Genomic DNA, 22788 nt, shown 5'->3' on the forward strand with positions numbered 1-22788 from the left:
AGAAACCCGTAACGGCCCTTCCTGTATGGTTCCTTCGCCTGTCGCCAAGGCTCCGTGCTGGGGGCACAGGCTGACGCAGACAGCCTCCAAAGTGTGCTTCCTCCCTAAGCGCGCGCTCGGGGTGGGCTGGGGCGAGCCGACTCCGCAGGTCCACGGCGTCTGTAAGGGTGGCCGCCGGCGTGGTCTGTCCTCGGCACTCGGGGAGCGGCGAGGTGGCGTGTGGTGAGAACGAAGGAGGTTGGGCGGTGCTGCCTCTGTCTCACCCTGGGAGGGCAGCTCTGCCCTTCTGCCTTCCAGCACAGGCCTGGCCCCGTGAGTGGTCCCGGGAAGGCTTCCTGCCCTTGGGGGCCTTGGGGGCCTCTCGGGGCTGGTGGGCAGTTGGCTTGGGAGCGTGGCTCAACCATCGGCGCTCCGAAGCCACGCGGTCCCAGCTGCCGTGCAGAGCAGGCACGCTGACTCCCGCCAAGCCCTCAGGTCAGCCTTGCCCGCACACACGGAGGACGCGGAAGCACTGGTGGCAGCCGCTGCTAGCCAGAGCAGATGGCCACCCCAGCGCCACGCTAACCCTGAGATGCCAAGGCTCCAGTTTTTTTTTTTTTTTTTTTTTGGCCAGTCCTGGGCTTGGACTCAGGGCCTGAGCACTGTCCCTGGCTTCTTCCCGCTCAAGGCTAGCACTCTGCCCCTTGAGCCACAGCGCCGCTTCTGGCCGTTTTCTGCATATGTGGTGCTGGGGAATCGAACCCAGGGCATCGTGTATCCGAGGCAGGCACTCTTGCCACTAGGCTATATCCCCAGCCCAAGGCTCCAGTTTTTACCAAAGAAATGAGACTGGCGTCGCAGTGTGCTGGGCGTCCCGGGGCGTCCAGGGGGCTGTGTGGGGACAGAAAGGCAGCACGGCCAAGGGGCCTTGCCCGCCCTCGCCCCCGTGCTGCGTGGAAAGGGCCTGGCCTCTGGAGCTGGGGGGAGAGCCGGCTCCCACCTTCCAGCCCTGCGGACCCTGGAGTGCAGTTCGCGGTACTCTCCGGTCTAGCTCTCTCCTCGCTCTCGGGACCTGGGAGATCTGACGTTAATGTCTGCAGAGCGGATCCTTCCCATCCGCGAGGGACCCGCCGGTGCCTGGAGGGGCCTTTCCTTCCTGCCTCATGCTCTGGTCACCCCTTGGTGTCCCTGTGGCACCTGTGGCCAGCCTGCGGGGCTCTGTCAGGTCGTCCCTGTCGCTCACTGTCTGTGGGATGCGGTGGTGGCCGTGGCTGGCCCCGGCCAGCGATTCTGCCCTGCGTAGGGAATGCCCTGTCTGTCATCCTTGACCTTAGGTGCTGTGGGTCGTGGGGCCTGCAGCCGGCGGTGCCGATGAGGAATGAGGCGCCGCTATGGCGGCTGCGCCCGGTGTGTTTCTGGCTTGTTCTCTGGAAGCCATCTATACACCCAGCTTGAGCAAGGTGGGATGGGTGCAGCCAGCCTTATCCTGTTCACCGGGGCCTCTTGGGGGGCAGGACCAAGTCTGTGGGAGACATCTCCTGGGGGAGTGCCTGCCCAGCCCAGCAGAGGACATAGGGGACCAAAAGTTTCCCAGTGGGAAGAAGTTGTGCCGAGTGGAACCGCACTCGGCTGGGCTTGCCTGGGGAGGTCAGAGTGGAACCGCCTGCTGGGCTTGCCTGGGGAGGTCAGAGTGGAACCGTGTGCTGGGCTTGCCTGGGGAGGTCAGAGTGGAACCGCGTGCTGGGCTTGCCTGGGGAGGTCAGAGTGGAACCGCACTCGGCTGGGCTTGCCTGGGGAGGTCAGAGTGGAACCGCGTGCTGGGCTTGTCTGGGGAGGTCAGAGTGGAACCGCATGCTGGGCTTGTCTGGGGAGGTCTGCTCTCACCAGCTGCGCTGTCCGCTTGTGCACTCAGAGCTGAAGTCTTGACCTTTGGGACTTTCCAGGATCGAGAGGCTCTCCGATGAGAGAGAACGCAGACACTGCGGGCTTTGGGGCCGCTGACGCCAGCGTGCTGGGTGGGCTGCAAGAAACTCTATCTCCTCTTTGCGGGGAGCTGCAGACGTGGCCTGGTTTTGTTTCTGTTTTTGTAATTGTGTTGTTATGAAGGAGGTGTCACACAGAGGGATTACCATTTCATACACCAGGTAATGAGCACATTTCCCCCTCTCTGTTGTTTTTTGTTTTTTATTTTTGACAATGTTGCATCTTCCTTGGCTTTTCCCCAGTTTGCCTCTCCTGCCCACAAGTTAGGCAGTTCATTTTCTACACAGTGTCTACTGAATAGCCTGATTACATTGGTTCACCCTTCCTCTCTTTCTAAGCTCCCCTAGTCCCCGCAAAAGGAAAAAACAAACAAGCAGAAACATACCACCACCACCAACAACAAAAAGTTTCCATTTCCTATAGTTTGTTTCAATAAATAGTATTTTAAATGGTCAGAAAAGGTACACCTTTCCGTTCCTCCCCATGGGCATCCTTTAGTCCTTTAGTGTGTGAAGCCTAGAGTTGCTTATGTTACCATGTTTGGAAGCTAGCGCTTCCACAAATGAGAAAAAACACACGCCATTTGTCTCTGAGCTTGACTTACCTCACGTAGCATCCCTGCACATGACATAATCTTATTCTTTCTAATGGGTGAGTAAAATTCCATTGCGAGTAGGTCATACATTTTATCCGTGCACTCATCTGTTGCAGGGCATCTGGGCTGTTTCCACAACTTGGCTATTGTGAATAGTGCAGCAGTGAACATGGAGACACACGTGTCTGTAGCGTATCCTGACTTGTAATGTTCTGGGTTGATGCCTGGTAGTGGTATGGCTGGCTCGTAGGGAAGATCTATATGCAGGTTTTAAAAAATATATTGTTATTATAAAAGTGATGTACAGAGTACATTTCTGTTTTGGACAGTGTCACCCCTTGCTCTCTCCCACTTTTTTCCCTCCCACCCCCACCCACAAGTTGAATAGCTTATTTTCCACATACTGTCTAGTGAGTACCACTGCTGCATTTATTCACTCTTCATCCCTCCATTTCTTAACCCCTCCTAAAGATAAATAAATGAACAAACAAGACAAAAAGAAAAAAAAAACAGCAGTGAAGGAAAAAACCTCTTGTTTCCATTTCCTGGAATTCATTTCAATAAATATTATCTTATATGATCAGAGACACATAGGCTTTGTGCCTTTGTGTTCCTCTCCTAGGAATATCTCCTTTGGTCTCGCTGTGTATGTTTAGTTTGTGTTTGAGGAACCTCCAGACTGCTGTCCAGAGTAGTTGTATTGGTTTCCATTCCCACCAACAGTGCAGTAGGGTTCCTTTTTCCTCTCGTCTCCGCCAACATTTGCTGTTCACATTCAGGATGTTGGCCAATCTCACGGGGGTGAGATGGAATCTCAGAGTTGTTTTGATTTTCATTTTCTTTTTGGCTAGGGATGATAAGCATTTCCTCATGTGTCTGTTTGCCATTCCTACTTTTTCTGCAAAGTCTCTCCTTGGCTCCCTTGCCCATTTACTGATTGGTTTATTGGTTTGGGGGAGTGTTAATTTCTTGAGATCCTGGTATATTTTGGATATTAGCTTTTTTTGGATATGCTGCTTGTAAAGATTTTCTCTCAGTCTGTTGGCCGTCTTTCTAGTTTAGTATCTATGTCCTTTGCTGTGCAGAAACTTTAAATTTTGATGCAATCCCACTGGTCAAGTCTCTCTTCTTTCTTCTGGGCTCTTGGGACTCTCTTCCAGCAGTTCCTCCTAGGCCTATAAGTGCTAATGTTTCTCCTACTCCAACTTGCAGTACTTTTGGGCCTGATATTGGGGTTGCTGGGCCACTCTGAGTTGATATTGTTGCATGTGACAAGCAGGGATCCAGGGATAGTTTTCTATATGTAGATGTCCAGTTTTCCCAACACCAATTACTGAGGAGGCTATCTTTTTCCCCCACCATGTATCTTTTTTCTTTTTTTTTTTTTGCCAGTCCTGGGCCTTGAACTCAGGGCCTGAGCACCGTCCCTGGCTTCTTTTTGTTCAAGGCTAGCACTCTGCCACTTGCGCCACAGCGCCACTTCTGGCTGTTTTCTTTATATGTGATGCTGGAGAATTGAACCCAGGGCTTCATGTGTTCAAGGCGAGCACTCATGCCACTAGGCCATATTCCCAGCCCCCTCCTCCCCCATGCATCTTTGGCTCCCTGGGTCTTCTGGTAGGTTCCACGGTCTTCAGCCGCGGCCTTGGCCTCTTCACTCTGGTGTAGCGGCACCACAGGCTGCACAGTTTATAGCGGGCAGAGCTCTATCGGCACACAGCTCTGGGGGCTGAAGTACAGGGACAGTTCCAGTGTGTCAGGGTCTTTCTTACAACATCCGCCCTGTGTAAGAGGGTGAAAGGGCGGGGAGAGGGAGCAAGCAGGTGCGCGCGGGAGGGGCGGGCACTGCCGAGGTGGGGCCTGGGCATGAGCCTCCTTTCCCAATGGCGTGCGTCCGTTCCTGAGGGCGCGGCCCTGATGCAGAGGCCCCGTCTCCCATCAGTGCCGGTCTTGGGGGGCAGACATTCTGACAGGCACCTCCGTCTCCCATCAGTGCGGGTCTTGGGGGGCAGACATTCTGACAGGCACCTCCGTCTCCCATCAGTGCGGGTCGTGGGGGGCAGACATTCTGACAGGCACCTCCATGGCTGCTCAGAGTCGGCTAGCAGCTCAGCCTGGCTTCAGCCAGTTCTCCAGGGAGCCTGGTGCTGTCCGGCAGATGCTGAAGGGGCAAGCGTGGGGTTCCGGCAGCCCACAGGGCCCAGAGGGGCCTGGCATTAGAAACTAGAAGCAAGCGATGGCTTCCTGGCCATACAGAAAGCATGTCACCCGAGGGAGTGCCGCAGCTCCGTCCCGGTCCCAGTGTCTCACAGGCACCTGGTTCCTGGGTAGCCGGGCAGGCGGCAAAAGAAGGGAAGTACTGAAAGTCTGGCAGGGAAAAGAGGAGGGAAGGAGCTTGATGTTGATCTGTTGTTGATTAAAACTTAATTGCGGGCTGGGAATATGGCCTAGTGGCAAGAGTGCTCGCCTCCTACACATGAAGCTCTCGGTTCGATTCCCCAGCACCACATATACGGAAAATGGCCAGAAGTGGCGCTGTGGCTCAGGTGGCAGAGTGCTAGCCTTGGGCAAAAAGAAGCCAGGGACAGTGCTCAGGCCCCGAGTCCAAGGCCCAGGACTGGCCAAAAAAACCCAAACAAACACTTAATTGTATGTGTGCAGCCGCTGACTTACATTCATTAAAAAATCCGCTAGCTTCTTATTAGCTATAGGGGGGATTTATCTCACTGTTACGTGATTTACCTTCCCTTTTGTAAACAGTCTCAAAGATGAGCGATGGTGGTGTGCTCTGTTCTTGGCAGGAGAAGTGAATGTGCTCGAGTTCTAAAATAATTTTGAGAAAATTTAAGCATACTTCAGTTTACTTTGATGTAATTAACTTATATAGCATTCTTAATTCTGTGGGCTTTGTCCATAGCACCACAGAAAAATTGGTTTCAGGAAGATGTGAAACATTTTGACAAAGTTTCCACTTTTTCCACCCATTTCTTGTGACTTTGAGCAAAGCTTCCTGAGGCGCGTGGCAGCCCTGCCACGCACACCTCACCCAGACCTGTCCGCCGCCCACATGTCTTTCTCCAAATCAGCAGCAGCTGCATTATTATTTTTTCTTCCAGTCCTGGGGCTTGAACTCAGGGCCTGGGCACTGTCCCCGGCTTCTTTTTGTTCAAGGCTAGCACTCTGCCACCTGAGCCACAGCGCCACTTCTGGCTTTTTCTGCTTAAGCGGTGCTGAGGAATCGAACCCAGGGATTCGTGCATGCTAGGCAAGCACTCTACCACTGAGCCACCTTCCCAGCCCCAAATTATTGTTTTGTTGTTTGCTTTTTGTGTGAGACTGGGGCTCGAGCCTGTCATCTGGTGCTTTCCCTCATTGACTAGGGCTCAATCACCCAATCCGTGTCTCCACTCCTCAGTGATTGGGTTGTCTTGGTGTTGTTTGTTTTTGTTTGTGTTTGAACTCAGGGTCTCGGCACTGTCCCTTAGCTTTTTTTTTTTTTTTTTTTGCCAGTCCTGGGCCTTGGACTCAGGGCCTGAGCACTGTCCCTGGCTTCTTTTTGCCCAAGGCTAGCACTCTGCCACTTGAGCCACAGCGCCTCTTCTGGCCGTTTTCTATATATGTGGTGCTGGGGAATTGAACCCAGGGCTTCCTGTATACGAGGCGAGCTCTCTCGCCACTAGGCCATATCCCCAGCCCTGTCCCTTAGCTTTTTCTGCTCACAGGCTGGTGCTCTATCACCTGAGCCACAGCCCCACTTGCGGCTCTCTGGTGGTTCCTTGGAGAGCGCGGCCTCCTCAGTAGTTAGGATTACAGTCGTGAGCCACCAGCACCTGCCTCTTCCCCCCAAATGCTTCCACAACTGTAGAGGATAGAACCTTTTCAAATGTTTTCATTGATTGGTATTCACAGGTTAATCTTTACGTTAGGAACCCTTCCTCCCACGTATGCTCCTTAAAGTTGTCTGTCTGTTAGGAGGTCATTCATTTCATTGTAACCGAGGCCGGTTTTTTTTGTTTTTGCTTTTTGCCAGTCCTGGGGCTTGAGCTCAGCCCTGCGCCCTGTCCCTGGCTTCGGGCTTTCTCTGCCGATGCGGTGCTGAGGCACGGGACCCCGGGCTTGGAGCCCGCTGGGCGCGCGCCGCCACGGGGCCACCTTCGCGGCCTGCGAGGGCAGGGTGAACGGCGGCCACGCGAGCCCTCTGAGGTCACGTGCGCGTGCCGCCGTGTTTCCCGCTCAGGTGTCCTCGACGTTCACGGAGCGGGCGCCGCGGTGTGGAGCGGGGCTGGGAGGATGCCGCAGTAGAGCCGCCCTGGGCAGCGACGGCGGCCGCTGAGGATGAACGGGGAGGACGAGTTCTTTGATGCCGTCACAGGTGAGCGGAAGGAGGCGCTGGGCCGCGTGGGGCGGGGCGTGGGGCGGGGCGTGGGGCGGGGCGTGGGGGCGGGGCGTGGGGCGGGGCGGGGGCGGTGTGTGGGGTGGGGGGCGGTGGCTTGGCGGGGCGGGGCGTGGGGCGGGGCGTGGGGCGGCGCGTGGGGCGGGGCGTGGGGTGGTGCGTGGGCCGGAGCGTGGGGCGGGGGGCGGGGCGTGGGCCGGAGCGTGGGCGGGGCGTGGGGCGGGGGCGGTGGCTTGGCGGGGGGCGGGGCGTGGGGCGGCGCGTGGGGCGGGGCGTGGGGCGGGGTGTGGGGCGGCGCGTGGGCCGGGGCGTGGGGCGGAGCGTGGGCGGGGCGGGGGGCAGCGGCCGACGCGCGTCCTCGGGTGGTCTGATCTGGACGGTCTCTTCCCCTGACTGGAGGAGGCAGCATGGCCGCGCGGCCGTAGCTTCTCGAGCGTGGTTCCCGCGGCCTCACCGCAGCTCTCGCTCTTCGTTGTGGTTCCTCCCTTTGGGGAGCCATCGTAAGTGGTGGTGTGCGGCCCGTGCCCAGAGAGGGCGCGGCGGCGGCCAGTGCAGGGTGGGGGGTGAGGCGCCCCCAGAGGCGGGAGGCCGTCCAGGGCCGCTGCTCCTCGCCCCCCCCCCGTCTCCTCTGTGAAGGGTCGTCGTGGAGCGTGGGGCTGCGTTTCCGCGCCCCTAGCCCGCTGAGGCCAAGCGGCGGCTGTGAGGCGTCCTGGAGGGCCAGGCTCGCCGGGACCTGGGCAGCGCTGCCGTGGCCGTCCCCAGGCCTTCCCCACGCGGTGCTCGCTCCCCTAGCCAGATGCCTCTGCCGGAGCCTCCCTTACTCTCCGCCCGCTCTGGCGTGCGTGCGTGTGTGCGTGCGTGGAGAGTTGTGCTCTGCACGTTGTTGGTGGGTGTCCTTGTTGACTTATCCACAGTCCCAGGAGGAGACGGAGAGGCTGAGTGTGTGTGTGCATGTGTGCGTGCGTGCGTGTGTGCGTGCGTGGAGAGTTGTGCTCTGCACATTGTTGGTGGGTGTCCTTGTTGACTTATCCGCAGTCCCAGGAGGAGACGGAGACGCTGAGCGTGCGCACGTGTGTGTGTGTGCGTGCGTGGAGAGTTGTGCTCTGCACGTTGTTGGTGGGTGTCCTTGTTGACTTATCCACAGTCCCAGGAGGAGATGGAGAGGCTGAGGGTGTGTGTGCATGTGTGCGTGTGTGCGTGCGTGGAGAGTTGTGCTCTGCACCTTGTTGGTGGGTGTCCTTGTTGACTTATCCGCAGTCCCAGCTCAGCGACGGAGGGGCTGAGCTCTTTCTCCTCTAGGGCTCAGTGGAAGTCACGTCTCATCACTCGATGGCGGGGCGCCTCCGGCTCTGCGCCTCCGGCTCTGCGCCTGTGCGTGTGCCTCTGGGAGTCCTCTCCCAGGAGAGCTCTCCTGCTCGCCGCTGCCTTCTTGCTGAGGAAGGCCAGCAGGCAGGCGTGTCCCGGGTCACCTGAGCGGTCAGTCCGTCCCAGGGGGGCCAGCCTGGCAGTGCTGCCTCACCCCGAAGCTTTTGTGAACAGTGCTCCTCAGGTCTAACACTGTGGAGTAACCCCATCTTGATTTATTTATCTATCTATCTATTTATTATTATTATTATTTTTTTTTGCCAGTCCTGGGCCTTGGACTCAGGGCCTGAGCACTGTCCCTGGCTTCTTTTTGCTCAAGGCTAGCACTCTGCCACTTGAGCCACAGCACCGCTTCTGGCCGTTTTCTGTATATGTGGTGCTTGGGGACTTGAACCCAGTGCTACGTGTATATGAGGCAAGCACTCTACCACTAGGCCATATCCCCAGCCCACCCCATCTTGATTTAGCCCAGAGATGCTCAGGTGAGCTCCGCCCTGACCTCAGGCCCCGGCAGGGTTGTCCACACGTCCCGGTGTTGTGGCTGGCCATGGGAAGCACACCTACTTACTCCAAACATGTCACCTGAAAAGTATTTACGCCAGGCGCTGGTGGCTCACACCTGCAGGTGGCTAGACCCTGAGGATCATGGTTCAGAGCCAGCCCGGGCAGGAGCAGCTGTGAGATTCTGATCTCCAAATAACCCTCACAAAGGCCATAAGCAGAGTTATGGCTCCAATGGTAGCGTGCTAGTCATGAGCACACATGCTCAGAGGACGGCGTCTGGACCTAAGTTCAAACTCCAGCACAGGCACAAGAAATACAAAGCAGCTGGGGCTGGGAAGGTGGCTCAGTGGTAGAGTGCTTGCCTAGCAGGTGTGAAGCCCTGGGTTCGATTCCTCAGTACCACATAAACAGGAAAAAAAAAAGCCAGAAGTGGCGCTGTGGCTCAAGTGGTAGAGTGCCAGCCTTGAGCAAAAGAAGCTCAGGGACAGTGCTCAGGCCCTGAGTTCAAGGCCCAGGACTGGCAGAAATGAATAGAGTAGACATGGTAGATGACACCCATGATCCTAGCGTCCTGGAGGCTGGGTGGCGGTGAAGATGATATCCAGGCTGGGCTGGTGACTGTCTCAACGGAAGCAAACGAATGAAGTTCTGTGGAGTTGCAGAGTCTGCTCCCTGCTCAGTCTGGAGGGAGGTTTTTCATCTCGCAGCCCCGCGACGTGACGGTTGTGCTTGTCTCTTGCAGGCTTTGACTCTGATAACTCTTCGGGGGGTCTCTCAGAGACAAGCAAGGTCCCTGGAGTGATTGACTTGGACCCCAGCAGAAGTAGTAGGAGTGGGAAGAGCGGGGAGAATGGAATTCACAAGCACAGGTATGTTGTCTCCCGCATGCATTGTCTTAGAATTTTCTGGGGTGCACCCGCAGTTGGGGGGTGGCCCCTTAGGTCTCCTGAGTCCTGGGCCGTGGCAGACTCTCCCTGAGCGCCAGGTCTGAGCCGGCTCCTCTGCACACTGCGTTTGGCCACTCAGTGTGCGGACAGGCTTGGTGCTCTGCGGGGCCGGGGGCTGGCAAATGGGGTTTTCCTTCCATGAATGACGCTCCTTTCGTCCCTGCTCTGGAATTGCTCAGGGTTTGGGGTACAGCACACATTGTTGCCCTGGCTGATTTTCTAGAGATCCACCTGTTCCTCCGCAGGCAGCAAAGGAGCCCCCGGCCCTCTGCGTGCTGGGCGATGGACTGGGGCTTGGGAGGCTTTGGCCAGTTGGCCGCAGCGTGGCCCTTTGCCTCTCGCGGCAGCGCCGTCCCCGACCTCCGGCCGGGCTCCCACCTTGGTCAGGAGTAGCCACTGGGCGGAGGCGGTGCCGCGGGGCCGGGCCCCGGGACCCGCCCTCCTTCCGCCACCTCTGGGCGTGGGCCACTCGCTTGGGGGCCGGGTCCCCTTGGTGCCCGGGGCCGTCGCTCTCCCTCTGCCTTCTGTTCACGTGCTTCGCGCGTGCCGAGCGCCTCCAGACCACCCCCAGTGGCCAGCCCTCCCCTGCGCTGACACTGGGGCCCGGGGGTCCTTCTGGAGGGGTCTTCGTGTCTTCTTGCCGGGTGACGTGGTGCCTCTCAGAATCAGAGCTGACGGCGCCACCTCTGCCCTCGGCACGGCTCGGGCGAGAGGGCGCGCGCTGCCCTCAGACCTCTGGTCCTGAGCGCTCTGCCCAGCTCCCCGTTTGCTCACAGATGTGTCCCAGTGGACACGGAGCTACAGGCTGCCCCGCTCTCAGGACCAGGGCCAGCGCTCCCCTGCCTCTTGTCCTCGGCTTAGGGGCTCTGTGAGGGCCTGGTGCAGCCAGCCCTGCTCCTTCTGGGGCCCCGCCCCGGCTTAGGGAAGGAAACCGCAGCCTGGCCACTGCAGGGCTGCAGCGGGAGCCCCCACGCTCACCGTCGGGTCCCAGGAGGCCGTGGGCGCGGCAGCGCGGTGAGCTCTGTGCAGCCTTGGGCGTGCCTGGCTTCGCCAGCGTGCCGCAGTCCAGCCCTCCTGCGGCACTCCCAAGCCGAAAGGAGGACCTTGGTCCTGGGGATGACGCAAGCGCCTTGCTCTCTTCTCACAGGACGACACTGCCTGCCCCCATGTTCACGAGAAGCGATTTCAGCGTGTGGAGTATACTGAAAAAGTGCATTGGCCTGGTGAGTTCAGACAGCTCGCGCGCTCTTTCTTTTTGCTAGTATTGGGTCTTGACCTCAGGACCTGGGTGCTGTCCCTTTGCTTTTTCACTCAAGACTAGCACTCTGCCATTTAAGCCATAGCTCCACTTTGGCTTTTTGATGGTTACTTGGAAATAAGAGTCTTGTGGACTTCCCTGCCTGGGCTTGTCGGGCTCGTGTCGCCTCTCCTGGCGTGGGGACCAAGGCTCAGCTAGGTTTCTCGCCACCCCCTTTTCTCGTCCTCTCTCCTGGACACCCGGCCGGCAGATAGCCAGGATGGGACGGAGGGGTCAGTACTGACCTCACGTGCGCGCGGCTGGACGAGAAAGCGTGCCCACCTCCTTACCGGTAAACAGAGTCAGGCGTACGCGAGGCTCGGAGAAGCTTCCAGAGCAATCTGATTTATTAAGGCGGGTGTAAAGGGAGATGATAGCGAGAGAAGGCGATGGGCCAGGATGCCGTTAGGCCGAGAGCTATCACATGACCCCCTTGAGCTAACGTCACTCGAAAGCGCCGAGCCAGGGCGAGACAGGGAGGCGCCTGGGCTGGCAGGAGAGTTGGGGGCTGGGTGCAAAGCCGGTTCTTCTGGTTCTGGACCCAGAGAACCATAGCCTGCTTCCGCATTCCCCTAGGGCTGGGGGGAGGGCGTCAAGTCCCCCGTCAATTCCAAAGGCTGGATCCCAACATGGGCTGGCTTTGAACTTCCATCCTCAGATCTCAGCCTCCCGAGTAGCTAGGATGACACATGTGAGCCACTGGTTTCCAACTTGGACAGCTCTTCAGAAGCCCAGCACTTAAGCTGGGCACTGGTGGCTCGCGCCTGTCATCCTAGCTACTCAAGGCTGAGATCTGAGGATTAAGGTTCAAAGCCAGCCTAGGTAAGAAAGTCTGTGAGACTCTTATCTCCTGTTAACCACCAGAAAACTGGAAGTGGAGCAGTGGTTTAAAGAGGTAGAATGTTTTCCTTGAGCTCAGGGACAGCGCCCACGCCCTGAGTTCAAAATTCACGACTGACAGGAAAAAAAGGTAAAAAAGGAAGCACAACAGTTAACTAGGAATTTCCATGAGTTTATTGTACCGCTATTAGTTTAAGAAAATGCACTGTACATATTTATTTATTTTTTTTTTTGGATTTTTTTTTTTTGGCCAGTCCTGGGCCTTGAACTCAGGGCCTGAGCACTGTCCCTGGCTTCTTCCCGCTCAAGGCTAGCACTCTGCCACTTGAGCCACAGCGCTGCTTCTGGCCGTTTTCTGTATATGTGGTGCTGGGGAATCGAACCTAGGGCCTCGTGTATCCGAGGCAGGCACTCTTGCCACTAGGCCATATCCCCAGCCCGCACTGTACATATTTAAAAACAGCATGGAATTAAGATAGCAAAGCAGGAAAGGAGCAAATAGACACGAGTAGGAAAAGGAAGCTCGATTGTTGGCGGTCTAGAGAATGACAGTCCAGCAGGTGTCACGGGCATCACACGAGTCTTTTTCCTGGTTCTGTGAGACCTGTTTCCAGCATTTCTGAGTGCCCTCAGCTTTGTGTGCAGCCAGCGCAGGTGCTCAGCCTGTCCTGCCCTGTGGTCCCGGGCTGCCGGTGGGGTCTGGACTAGGCACGGGAGGAGGACCCTGGCTCAGCCTGTCCTGCCCTGTGGTCCCGGGCTGCCGGTGGGGTCTGGACTAGGCACGGGGGGAGGACCCTGGCTCAGCCTGTCCTGCCCTGTGGTCCCGGGCTGCCGGTGGGGTCTGGACTAGGCACGGGAGGAGGACCCTGGCTCAGCCTGTCCTGCCCTGTGGTCCCGGGCTGCCGGTGGGGTCTGGACTAGGCACGGGAGCAGGGCCCTGCTCTGTCTCCGGACACTGCCTCCCGGGTCTAGGCCATCGGGGCTGTCTGGGGCTCCGTGCTGAGGGTGCTCTGAGCAGATGGCGCTGGGACCTTGGGAGGCTTGTGAGCTTCCCTGAGTCTTCAGAGGCATTGTCCTGGCTTCCAGGACGGGCGAGGAACGCAAAGCCTCAGTAACTCCACTCAGGTCAGCATCAGATCCAGAGCCATCCTTGATCCCAGAGCTTTCTCTCTCCAAATCCCCTTCCCAGAAGCCCAGCTCAGGAGAGGCCCCTGCGGCCCCCGTGAGCTCCATGGAACAGCCCCACGGTGCCTGGAAGCAAGACCCTGACACACCTTTGCAGACTCAGCTATGGGCAGAGGCACTCGGGCCACCCTGGGGGGCTCTTGCCTCCCCGCTGAGGTGTTTCTGCGTGATCCTGGAAAGCACTGGAAGCTTAGCGTGGCTTTAAGAAGCGGGGCAGACTAGATTAGGGCCCGCACTGCGCATAGAGCAGGGAGGGTTGGCGGAGTCGGCCTCTGGGATTTCCTCCGTGCTCGCTGTGTGTGATGCGGGTTGGGAGCGGGTCCTGCCCCTGGGAAGCGGGGAAGAGTCGGGGTCAGCGTGCCGGAAGATCTCCGGGTCCGGGGGGGGGTGATCCCTGGGCAGTCTGGGAGCAGGGTGTGCCCAGTGGCATCCGGAAACTGCTCAGACATCTTCCTGGGTCCCCCTAGGAGCTGTCCAAGATCACGATGCCCATCGCCTTCAACGAGCCCCTGAGCTTCCTCCAGCGGATCACGGAGTACATGGAGCACGTGTACCTCCTCCACCAAGCCTCGCGCCAGTCCCACACCCTGGAGAGGATGCAGGTGGGCGCCGGGCGGTCGCGCCAGGCCCGGCTCAGTGCCCCTGGCGCCGCTTGGCGACTGGCCGGGGCCGTGGGGCCCGGGGCTCCTGAGGCGGGGTGTCTGCGAGCGGGACCCGGGGCACCGGTCCAGAAGCGTGCTCGCTGCAGGCGTGGGGCGGCCGAGCGCAGCCTGGCTCCTCTCGCGTCTCTCAGCCCCTCTGCCTCACGTGGGTGGCGTTCACGCTGGAGTACGGGTGTGTACACGTGTGTCTGCCTGAACATGTGTGAGCGTGTGTGACAGCACGTGGGAAGATACACGTGGAAGTGCAGTGTATTCCAGACACGGAGGTGGTGGTTGTGTGTGCACGGAGTGGGGACAATGCATCGTTCCTTCTTTTTGCGACTTGGAGGACGCGGTGGGTGACAGCGGCCTTGCCTGGGAGTCCTGGCGCGCGCGTGTGTCTGTGCGGTGTGGGCAGAGCCGGTGTGCCGGGCGCCGGGGGTGCTCCTGCCCGGGGGTGCTCCTGCCCGGGGGTGCTCCTGCCCGGGGGTGCTCCTGCCCGTGCCCTGGCCGCACTGTTCTGACCCAGCCTTGGTTGTCCGCAGTCGGTAGCTGCTTTCGCAGTCTCGGCGGTGGCTTCTCAGTGGGAGAGGACTGGCAAACCGTTCAACCCGCTTTTGGGCGAGACGTATGAGCTGATCAGGTAAGAGGAGCCACCACGCATGGCTTGCAGACGGGTCTCGGGCGACAGGGAGCCTGATTCTTTGAGTAGCACTGGCTCCTGGGCCCTGGGGACATGCCGGGGATTAGGAGTCGGAGCTGCTGGTGTACTGGGGAGGCTGTAGGTGTGAATGGTTGGACCAAACACTGGTGGGGAAAGCAAGGTTGAAGACGGACATTACGCAGTGAGCGCAGGAGGGGAGGGTGCTACGCCGGCAGGTGTGCCCAGTGGGAGCTTTCTCCAGGAGGGAGCTGCTACTAATGAGGAAGACTGAGTCTCTGCCCCAGCACTGTGGGGAGGGCGGAGGGCGGAGGGAGGGAGCCACAGGGAATGTCCCAGGAGAAGAGGCGTCACAGAGGTGTGGCTTGCTGCCTGCTTGCTGTCCCATCCCCACTGCGCCACCCCTCAAGGTCTCAGGAATGATGGGCCAGGCCTGGCAGGCAGAGTTGTCTCATCATACCTGGTATCTGTGTGTGTGCTGGACAGGGGCTTGAACTTGGTGCCTGGGTGCTATCTACTTAGGTTTTTCACTCAAGGCTGCCACTCCACCACTTGAGCCACAGCTCTAATTCTGGATCTTATAGTGGCTAATTTGAGATAAGAATCTCGCAGATTTTCCTGCCTGGGCTGGGTTTGAATCGGAGCCAGAATCCTTAGACCTCAGCCTCTCGAGTGGCTAGCATGACAGGCGTGAGCCACTGATGCCCAGTGGACCTGACCTCTAAGCAGCTGAAATTTCTCCGCCCCAACTTTTCCTGGGGTGAATAGGACAGTGGCCACTAACGCGCATAATTCAGTGTGTAACCCTCTATCCTTGTCCTGTGGCCCAGCATGACCCTGAGCCTGGACCACAGGCCCTGGAGCTCCAGCCCAGAGGTGGAGCAGGTGGGTCCCATGCCACCTCACTGCTGGCCTCTGGAGGGCAGGGCTCGAAGCCTTCCCAACTGCCTTGTCTGTAAGAATATTCTACAGGGCTGGGGATGTGGCCTAGTGGTAGAGCGCTTGCCTCGTATACATGAAGCCCTGGGTTCAATTCCTCAGCACCACATAGATAGAAAAAGGCCAGAAGTGGCGCTGTGGCTCAAGTGGCAGAGTGCTAGCCTTGGGCAAAAAGAAGCCAGGGACAGTGCTCAGGCCCTGAGTTCAAGGCTCAGGACTGGCCAAAAAAAAAAAGAATATTCTATATAAAACTTGTGGTGGTGACATGGGTCAGACCTTAGTACTATAAAAGAAAAAATCCAGAAAACAAACAACACATCAAATACCCCACGAACCTCAGATGTGGTCCCACAAAGCACCCTGCAGTGACAGCTTGATAGATGGCCTTTTGTGTGTGACAGTGTTAATTTGTGGCATTTATCATTGTGCCATGATTATTTTCCCTCGCTGTTGCAGACGTTTTCTAAACCGCAGCCTCTTATGGATTCTGGCTCCCGTAGTCCATGTTGCAGCATTTCTGGGTCATGGTTTAACTTGCAGCATTTTTTCTGTGTCATAAGATAAAGGAATGGTACATGGAGCAACCGATAGCGTCTCACAGTCACTCGGAAGCTTTTGTTCTGTCTGTTGTTGATGAGTGATGGTGGAATCTGGGTGTTGGTCTCCCCAAATGAGCCCTCTTCCGGCGTGGGGCTTGGCCAAGTGCACGGGGCCTGCCGCCCCGGCCGTCCCACCAGTCAGTCCCCGCCAGCGGACCGTGGGGCGGGGTTGTTGTTGTCTGCAGGGAAAGCATGACCTACTTTGGAGCGTGGGTGAAAGCCACCTTCGGCTTCGCCTCTGCTCCCGCCGCGTCCTGACGGTGTGGCCGCCTGCACGGAGCCCTCCGAGCCCTAGTGACTCCCGCGCCGGCCGCCCCGCGGGGCCACCTTCGGGCCTCTGAGCCCCTCCGCCTTGGGGAGAGCCAGGGCGATCGAGAGGGCGTGTCGTGGGGCGGCTGCGGTGAGTCCCAGCAGGAGGGGCTGCGGGACGCCCTGTGCCTGCGGTGGGGACACCCCGGAGCCGCCGTTGCCCTCGGCCTCGAGCCCGGTGCCAGGACGCTGGGCACCCTTCCTGTCTGGCTGCGGGTAAACTTTTTTTTTTTTTTTGGCCAGTCCTAGGCCATGAACTCAGGGCCTGAGCACTGTCCCTGGCTTCTTCCCGCTCAAGGCTAGCACTCTGCCACTTGAGCCACAGCGCCACTTCTGGCCGTTTTCTGTATATGTGGTGCTGGGGAATCGAACCTAGGGCCTCGTGTATCCGAGGCAGGCACTCTTGCCGCTAGGCCATATCCCCAGCCCGTGGGTAAACTTTTTTAAGTATCTTGGCAAAGATGAGGCGGCCCGGGGAAAACTTTGTGGACCATGGAAAGAAGCTGCTAGGAGGAAGAGAATGAGAAGCAGCTGACACGGTGCGCAGGGGTGACCGACCGGAGGAGCCCTCAGCCTTGGGGAGCCTCCCCGGGGCTCGTGTGAGGGCCCGCAGGCCGAGGGGCGGGCTCCCGCACTCGCACGTCCCGGGCCACCCGCCCCTCCACCAGGCCGGGCCCCTCCACCAGGCGGCCCGCCCCTCCACCAGGCCGCCCGCCCCTCCACCAGGCCGCCCCTCCACCAGGCCAGGCCCCTCCACCAGGCCGCCCGCCCCTCCACCAGGCCGCCCGCCCCTCCACCAGGCCGCCCCTCCACCAGGCCGCCCCTCCACCAGGCCGCCCGCCCCTCCACCAGGCCGCCCGCCCCTCCACCAGGCCGCCCCTCCACCAGGCCGCCCCTCCACCATGCTGGCCGCCTGCTCCGCGCGGTGGCACAGACCCGGCCATGCACAGCACCTTTCAGATCCCTCTCGAGCAGCTAAAAATACAACTTCTTTTCTTAGACAAGTATTCATTTTGTAGATTACATACCTTGGCAGGCAACCTTTTAAAACCTAATTTTTCAACTTTCCTTCCTCTGTAATGATTGGGAATTCTGATTCCAGCTAAGTTAGTAATTATGTGGTTTAGCTTTTATAATTTTTAATGACTACAACTGTAGGTGTATTCGCAGTTCCGGGACAATTAAAAACTGACATTTTTATTGAATAGGAGAGTCTCTAAAAATCTTATTTCCTGGCCAGGAGTATTTTGGGGTCTAAGACGTTCTCTCATGGGGGTTCTGGCACCTCATAGAGGACTGGACCCCGGAGCGCCCTCCGGAGGCGTCTGGAGGGCCTTGGAGGACTTGGAGGACTGTTTGGGAGCAGGGCCCAGCGGGAGCTGAGGCCCAGCCCGTCGCCTGCGGCCGGTGCCCGTGGGCTAGCGGGGGGGGGGGGGGGGGGGGGAGGCCTCTCCCACGGTGCTTGTCCTGCAGAGGACTCGCCTTGAGCGGCTGGGTGGCCACGTGTGCCCTGGGTCACAGCCTCGGGTGCCTGGGGTCCGGAGCTGCAGTGGCACCGGGGCTCGGCCCCCGCCATGGCTGGGCGGCCCCGCCCCCTGCGGTGATCGGCCTCCCTCGGCTCCAGCCGGCTCTAATGCGCTTTTTCCTCTCTCCTTCTCCTTCCCGCCCCTCTCGTCCTGGACCTAGGGAAGATTTAGGATTCCGCTTTATATCGGAGCAGGTCAGTCACCACCCTCCCGTTAGCGCATTTTACTCAGAAGGCCTCAACCAGGACTTCATGTTCCACGGCTCCATCTACCCGAAGCTGAAGTTCTGGGGCAAGAGTGTGGAGGCGGAGCCCCGGGGGACCATCACGCTGGAGCTCCTCAGGTGAGCGGCCCGGGCCCCGCTCCCTCCTCCCGCCCGCGCTGTGGCCGCGCCCTGCCCGGGGCCCCGCCAGGCTCGGCCCGTTCCTCCCAGCCTGCTCTCCGAGCCACCCAGGACTGTGCGGAGCGCAGCCCTAGACTCCCCTCAGGGGACCCCCGGAGGGCGTAAGGACCAGGCGCCGGAGAAGGGCTGGATCCCGATGCCCGCGCAGGCCTGGCAGGGGGTGTGTCACACGAGGTTCGGAACCCTGCTGGGGGGACCGGGGGGGGGGGGGGGGGACAGAGCCCCTGCAGAGGCCTCTGCCTGTCTGGACACCGCAGTCAGCACCCCCCTGAGGTGCTTCTGAGCCCAGAGAGTCCGCAGCAAACGCATGCGTCCCGGCCCAAGCCCCGCGTGCGCAGGTCTTGTGCAGTGGGTCTCATGAAACCCTCACCTGCCCCGAGCAGGGGTCAGATGCAGTTGAGCTGTTGTTCCTCAGGCTCTGCCACGGAGCTCACATCCCTAGGTGACTTTCTTTTTATTTATTTATTTGAGACAGCTTCCCTAAATTGCCCGGGGCTGGCCTTGAACTTGCAGTACTCCTGCCTCTGCCTCCGAGCACCTGTGATCGCAGGTGTGGGCCACACCAGCTCTGGCTTGCACGGGCGGTCTGGTGACTTGCCAGCGTTCTTAGGATCTGGGGGGCCACCTCCCCACGGCCCTCCAAACCTGTGAAGGAAGGCCTGTCTCACAGTGGCGTGGGGACTCAGGTGGGGAGAACTGAGAAGCTCACTCAGAAACTCCTGATGTGGACCGCGCGGTGTCCTTGCCCCGGCCAGTTCCCGCCCTGGGTCGCCACGTTTCCTCCTCTGCTCCTCTGCTGTCTGTGGCTCCGTGGGTTCTGAGGGCTCGTCGTGGATGGGCCACTTTGGAGGATGAGGCATGGGTGAAAGGTGTGGGCGTGGTGTCTCCTCGTGTCTCCGTGCGTGTGTCCTTCCCATGCACACACACCCCACGCGCGCACACACAGCGGCCTGACAGCCTTAGTACCCATCACTGACGTGTTTGAGTGCTTTTTCTTTTGCTGTTTTCTCTCTGCCTCCATCTTCCTTTATTGCTGATTTAACTTGTCCTGACATCTAAGTGGAAAGCTTTGTTGGTACTACAAAGGAAAGAAGGAATACATTTCAAACGCATGCTAAACTAAATGGCCTGCCCCGAGGGACTTCAAAGCGGCTCTGTTCTCGGTGGCTCCCGGTGGCTGTCCAGTTTTTATCTGTCCTGTCATTCTGGGTCATGCAGGGTCACACAGGGGCTGCTTGTCTCTGGTTCCTTCTCAGACACAGCGAAGCTTACACCTGGACCAACCCCACTCTGCTGTGTGCACAACGTCATCTTGGGCCAGCTGTGGATCGAGCAGTACGGCACGGTGGAGATCCTGAACCACAGGTGACGCGGGGGCGGGCGTGCCGCCTGGGGCTCGCCGTCGACCACCCTCCCCGCCCGCCCCCCCAGGCCTCGGGCCTTCGGTCTGTGCCCCCTCGTGCCTGCCCACCCCCTCCACTCCCCCCCAAGGCCTTGGGCCTTTGGTCTGTGCCCCCCGCGTGCCTGCCCACCCCTCCACTCCCCCCCCAAGGCCTTGGGCCTTCGGTCTGTGGCCCCTCCTGCCTGCCCACCCCCTCCACTCCCCCCCCCAAGGCCTTGGGCCTTTGGTCTGTGCCCCCCGCGTGCTGCCCGCCCCCCCCAGCAGGCCTCAGACCTTCAGTCTGTGCCCCCGTGTGCCTGCCCACCCCCTCCACTCCCCCCCCCCCCAGCTGGCCTCGGGCCTTCGGTCTGTGCCCCCGTGTGCCTGCCCGCCCCCTCCACTCCCCCCCCCCCAGCAGGCCTCGGGGCCTTCGGTCTGTGCCCCCCGCGTGCCTGCCCACCCCCTCCACTCCCCCCCCAAGGCCTTGGGCCTTTGGTCTGTGCCCCCGCGTGCCTGCCCGCCCCCCCCCCCCCCAGCAGGCCTCGGACCTTCGGTCTGTGCCCCCGCGTGCCTGCCCACCCCCCTCCACTCCCCCCCCCCAAGGCCTTAGGCCTTCGGTCTGTGCCCCCGTGTGCCTGCCCGCCCCCTCCACTCCCCCCCCCCACCCCGCAGGCCTCGGGCCTTCGGTCTGTGCCCCCATGTGCCTGCCCGCCCCCTCCCCCCGCCCGCAGGCCTCGGGCCTTTGGTCTGTGCCCCCGTGTGCCTGCCCGCCCCCTCCACTCCCCCCCCACCCCGCAGGCCTCGGGCCTTCGGTCTGTGCCCCCATGTGCCTGCCCCGCCCCCCCCCCCCCAGCAGGCCTCGGGCCTTCGGTCTGTGCCGCCGCGTGCCTGCCCGCCCCCCCCCCCCCAGCAGGCCTCGGGCCTTCGGTCTTTGCCCCCGCGTGCCTGCCCGCCCCCTCCACTCACTCCCCCTCCCCCCCCCGTGGCCCCGCAGGCTGGCACCCTCAGGAATGCCCCATCGTGACTGGTGTTTAACAAGAATGGCAAATTTCGTCATAAACGTTTAAGCTCTGTAGAGGGAGGCACCTCTCCCGGGGAGATGTGTGAACCATCCCAAGCGTCATCCGATGTCCCCACTGGACGCTCACCATTCGTTATTGCGGGGGGGTTGGTTTGTGTTTGTGCTGGTCCTCAGGCTTGAACTCAGGGCCTGGGCTCTGCCCCTGAGCCTCTTTGTGCTCAAGGCTAGCACCTCTACCACTTGAGCCCCAGCGCCACTCCTGCTTTTCTGAGTAGTTTATTGGAGGGAAGAGTCTCATGGACTTTTCTGCCTAGGCTGGCTTTGAACTGCAGTCCTCCCATCTCAGCTCCCTGAGTAGCTAGGATTGCAGGCACGAGCCGCTGGCGGCCAGCTGTTCCTGTGTTTTTACGAGCAGTAGTGAGATATCGTTTATAATCACAAAGCTGACTCATTTCAAATGGGTCCTCATGGGGACCCTGAGTAAGTTGGCTGCTGTTGCAAGCTGGCTGGCCCCTTTTTCCCTCGGTAAGTTGCCCTTGGGACATTTCACATGCGAACAGAGCCCTGTGCTGTCTTCCCACAGAACTGGAGACAAGTGTGTCCTCAACTTCAAACCATGCGGGCTGTTTGGAAGGAACTGCACCGAGTAGAGGGGCACATTCAGGACAAAAAGTAAGTCCACACGCTGTGTCGGGGCACCCAGCATTAGAGTAAATTAGACTTTGCCAGAAAACTACGCAGACACTCAGGTGTAAAGAGCAAAGAAAAGGGACTGCCAAGACCCCTTCCCACTGGAGAGAAGTGCCAGCTCTTGCCTGATATGCCTTCTGTAACTTACAGAGGCTGGGAGGGGCTGGGGAGGCGGGGACGCTGGTGTGGACGTGCGGACCAGGGGTTTCATCATGGCGGGCAGGATTTATGGCTGCTGCCCAAGTGGCCCGAGAAGGGGTCTTGCAGCTGCCCAGGCCTGGAGGTCACTCTGAGGGGACCTGGCTGCCTTCCATGGTTGTAACTGCCGCCAAGGAGTGCCGTCCTCAAGGTGGGGGTGGCGGCTGATTCTTCACTGCCCGTCACTAAATGGGCCCGTGCTGCCTCAGGAAGGGCGCGTGCTGGGCTGTGAGGGAGAAGGCTCCTGGCCTCCGCTCGGCACGTCTGGTCGGCAGGTTCTCCCCTCCCCTCCAGTTGATTATTTTATGTTTTGTCTTGTTTTTTTGGGGCCAGTCCTGGGGCTTGGACTCAGGGCCTGAGCACTGTCCCTGGCTTCTTTTTGCTCAAGGCTAGCACTCTGCCACTTGAGCCACAGCGCCACGTCTGGCCATTTTCTATATTTGTGGTGCTGAGGAATGGAACCCAGGGCTTCATGCATGCTAGGCAAGCACTCCACTACCAAGCCACAGATTTTCATCTCTGCATCCACACCCAGTTGCAGAGCTGTGCGTTCAGACGTGTGGTCGTGATGTGATAGCTCCTAAGCTGGCCTTGCACCACCTTTTCTACAGTAAGAAGAAGCTGTTTATGATCTACGGCAGTGGACGGAATGCTTGTGGGGCATAGAGCCTGCTTTGTACGAGTCCTTCAAGAAGCAGGAGAGGAGGGGCGACCACCCGCGGAAGGCCAGGCTGGTGAGTGCTGCCCGGGCGGAGCCCTGGGGGAGGAGGTCCCGGCCACTTTCTGGGGGTGGCCAGCCTCGTCTTCTCCCCCGGGAGGACGGGAGGGCCCTGGCTCCAGCCCCGGGAGACCCCGTGTCTGGCAGGGCACCTAATGGGTTTGTGCTGCCCTCGTATCCCGTGGTCTTAGCGCTTCCTCCCGTGGTCTTAGCGCTTCCTCCCGTCGCCGGCGCCTCCAGGGAACCTCCGGGAGCCTGTTTCCTGAAGTGGGGCCGCGTTCTTCTTCCTGAACCCCTCTCTCTTTCCCTGAGTTTCGCTGCACCTGATGGGAAAGCCGTGTGAATTGGATGTCAGTTTTTGCTCTGGCGCTGGGTAGTATAGTCAACAGCCAGGAAGCATGGCAGCCCTTGCCCGAGCCTGGGAACACTGATGGTGTAGGATTATTCGTGAGCTTGAAATGAAAGCGATAGCTGAAAAGAGGGGTCATCCTTTCTAGACAGTGGGGCCGCCCCAGAGCTCGTACTTGAGGAGCACTGTGAGGCGTCTAGTCTGATCATTCCACGTGAGCACTGTACAGCGTTAGGACGCGGAGCCCACGTGGAGTGCCGCGCTG

At 59.5% G+C, this 22788-nt stretch overlaps 1 protein-coding gene across 1 annotated transcript in view; it reads left to right on the top strand.

Moving 5' to 3' along the window:
* Osbpl2 (oxysterol binding protein like 2) overlaps nucleotides 1–22788 on the top strand; it is a 36006-nt gene that overhangs the window by 4326 nt on the left and 8892 nt on the right. Inside the window, 12 exon segments of the mRNA XM_048349699.1 lie at nucleotides 6795–6929; nucleotides 9562–9688; nucleotides 10914–10989; nucleotides 13556–13690; nucleotides 14275–14372; nucleotides 17924–18106; nucleotides 19423–19456; nucleotides 19458–19531; nucleotides 21152–21198; nucleotides 21201–21240; nucleotides 22068–22093; nucleotides 22096–22190. Of these exon segments, the coding sequence (XP_048205656.1) occupies nucleotides 6893–6929; nucleotides 9562–9688; nucleotides 10914–10989; nucleotides 13556–13690; nucleotides 14275–14372; nucleotides 17924–18106; nucleotides 19423–19456; nucleotides 19458–19531; nucleotides 21152–21198; nucleotides 21201–21240; nucleotides 22068–22093; nucleotides 22096–22190 (972 nt within the window). The 5' untranslated portion in view covers nucleotides 6795–6892.

The sequence above is a fragment of the Perognathus longimembris genome, chromosome 6, assembly GCF_023159225.1.
Source record: "Perognathus longimembris pacificus isolate PPM17 chromosome 6, ASM2315922v1, whole genome shotgun sequence".
In the NCBI taxonomy this organism is placed as follows: domain Eukaryota; kingdom Metazoa; phylum Chordata; class Mammalia; order Rodentia; family Heteromyidae; genus Perognathus; species Perognathus longimembris.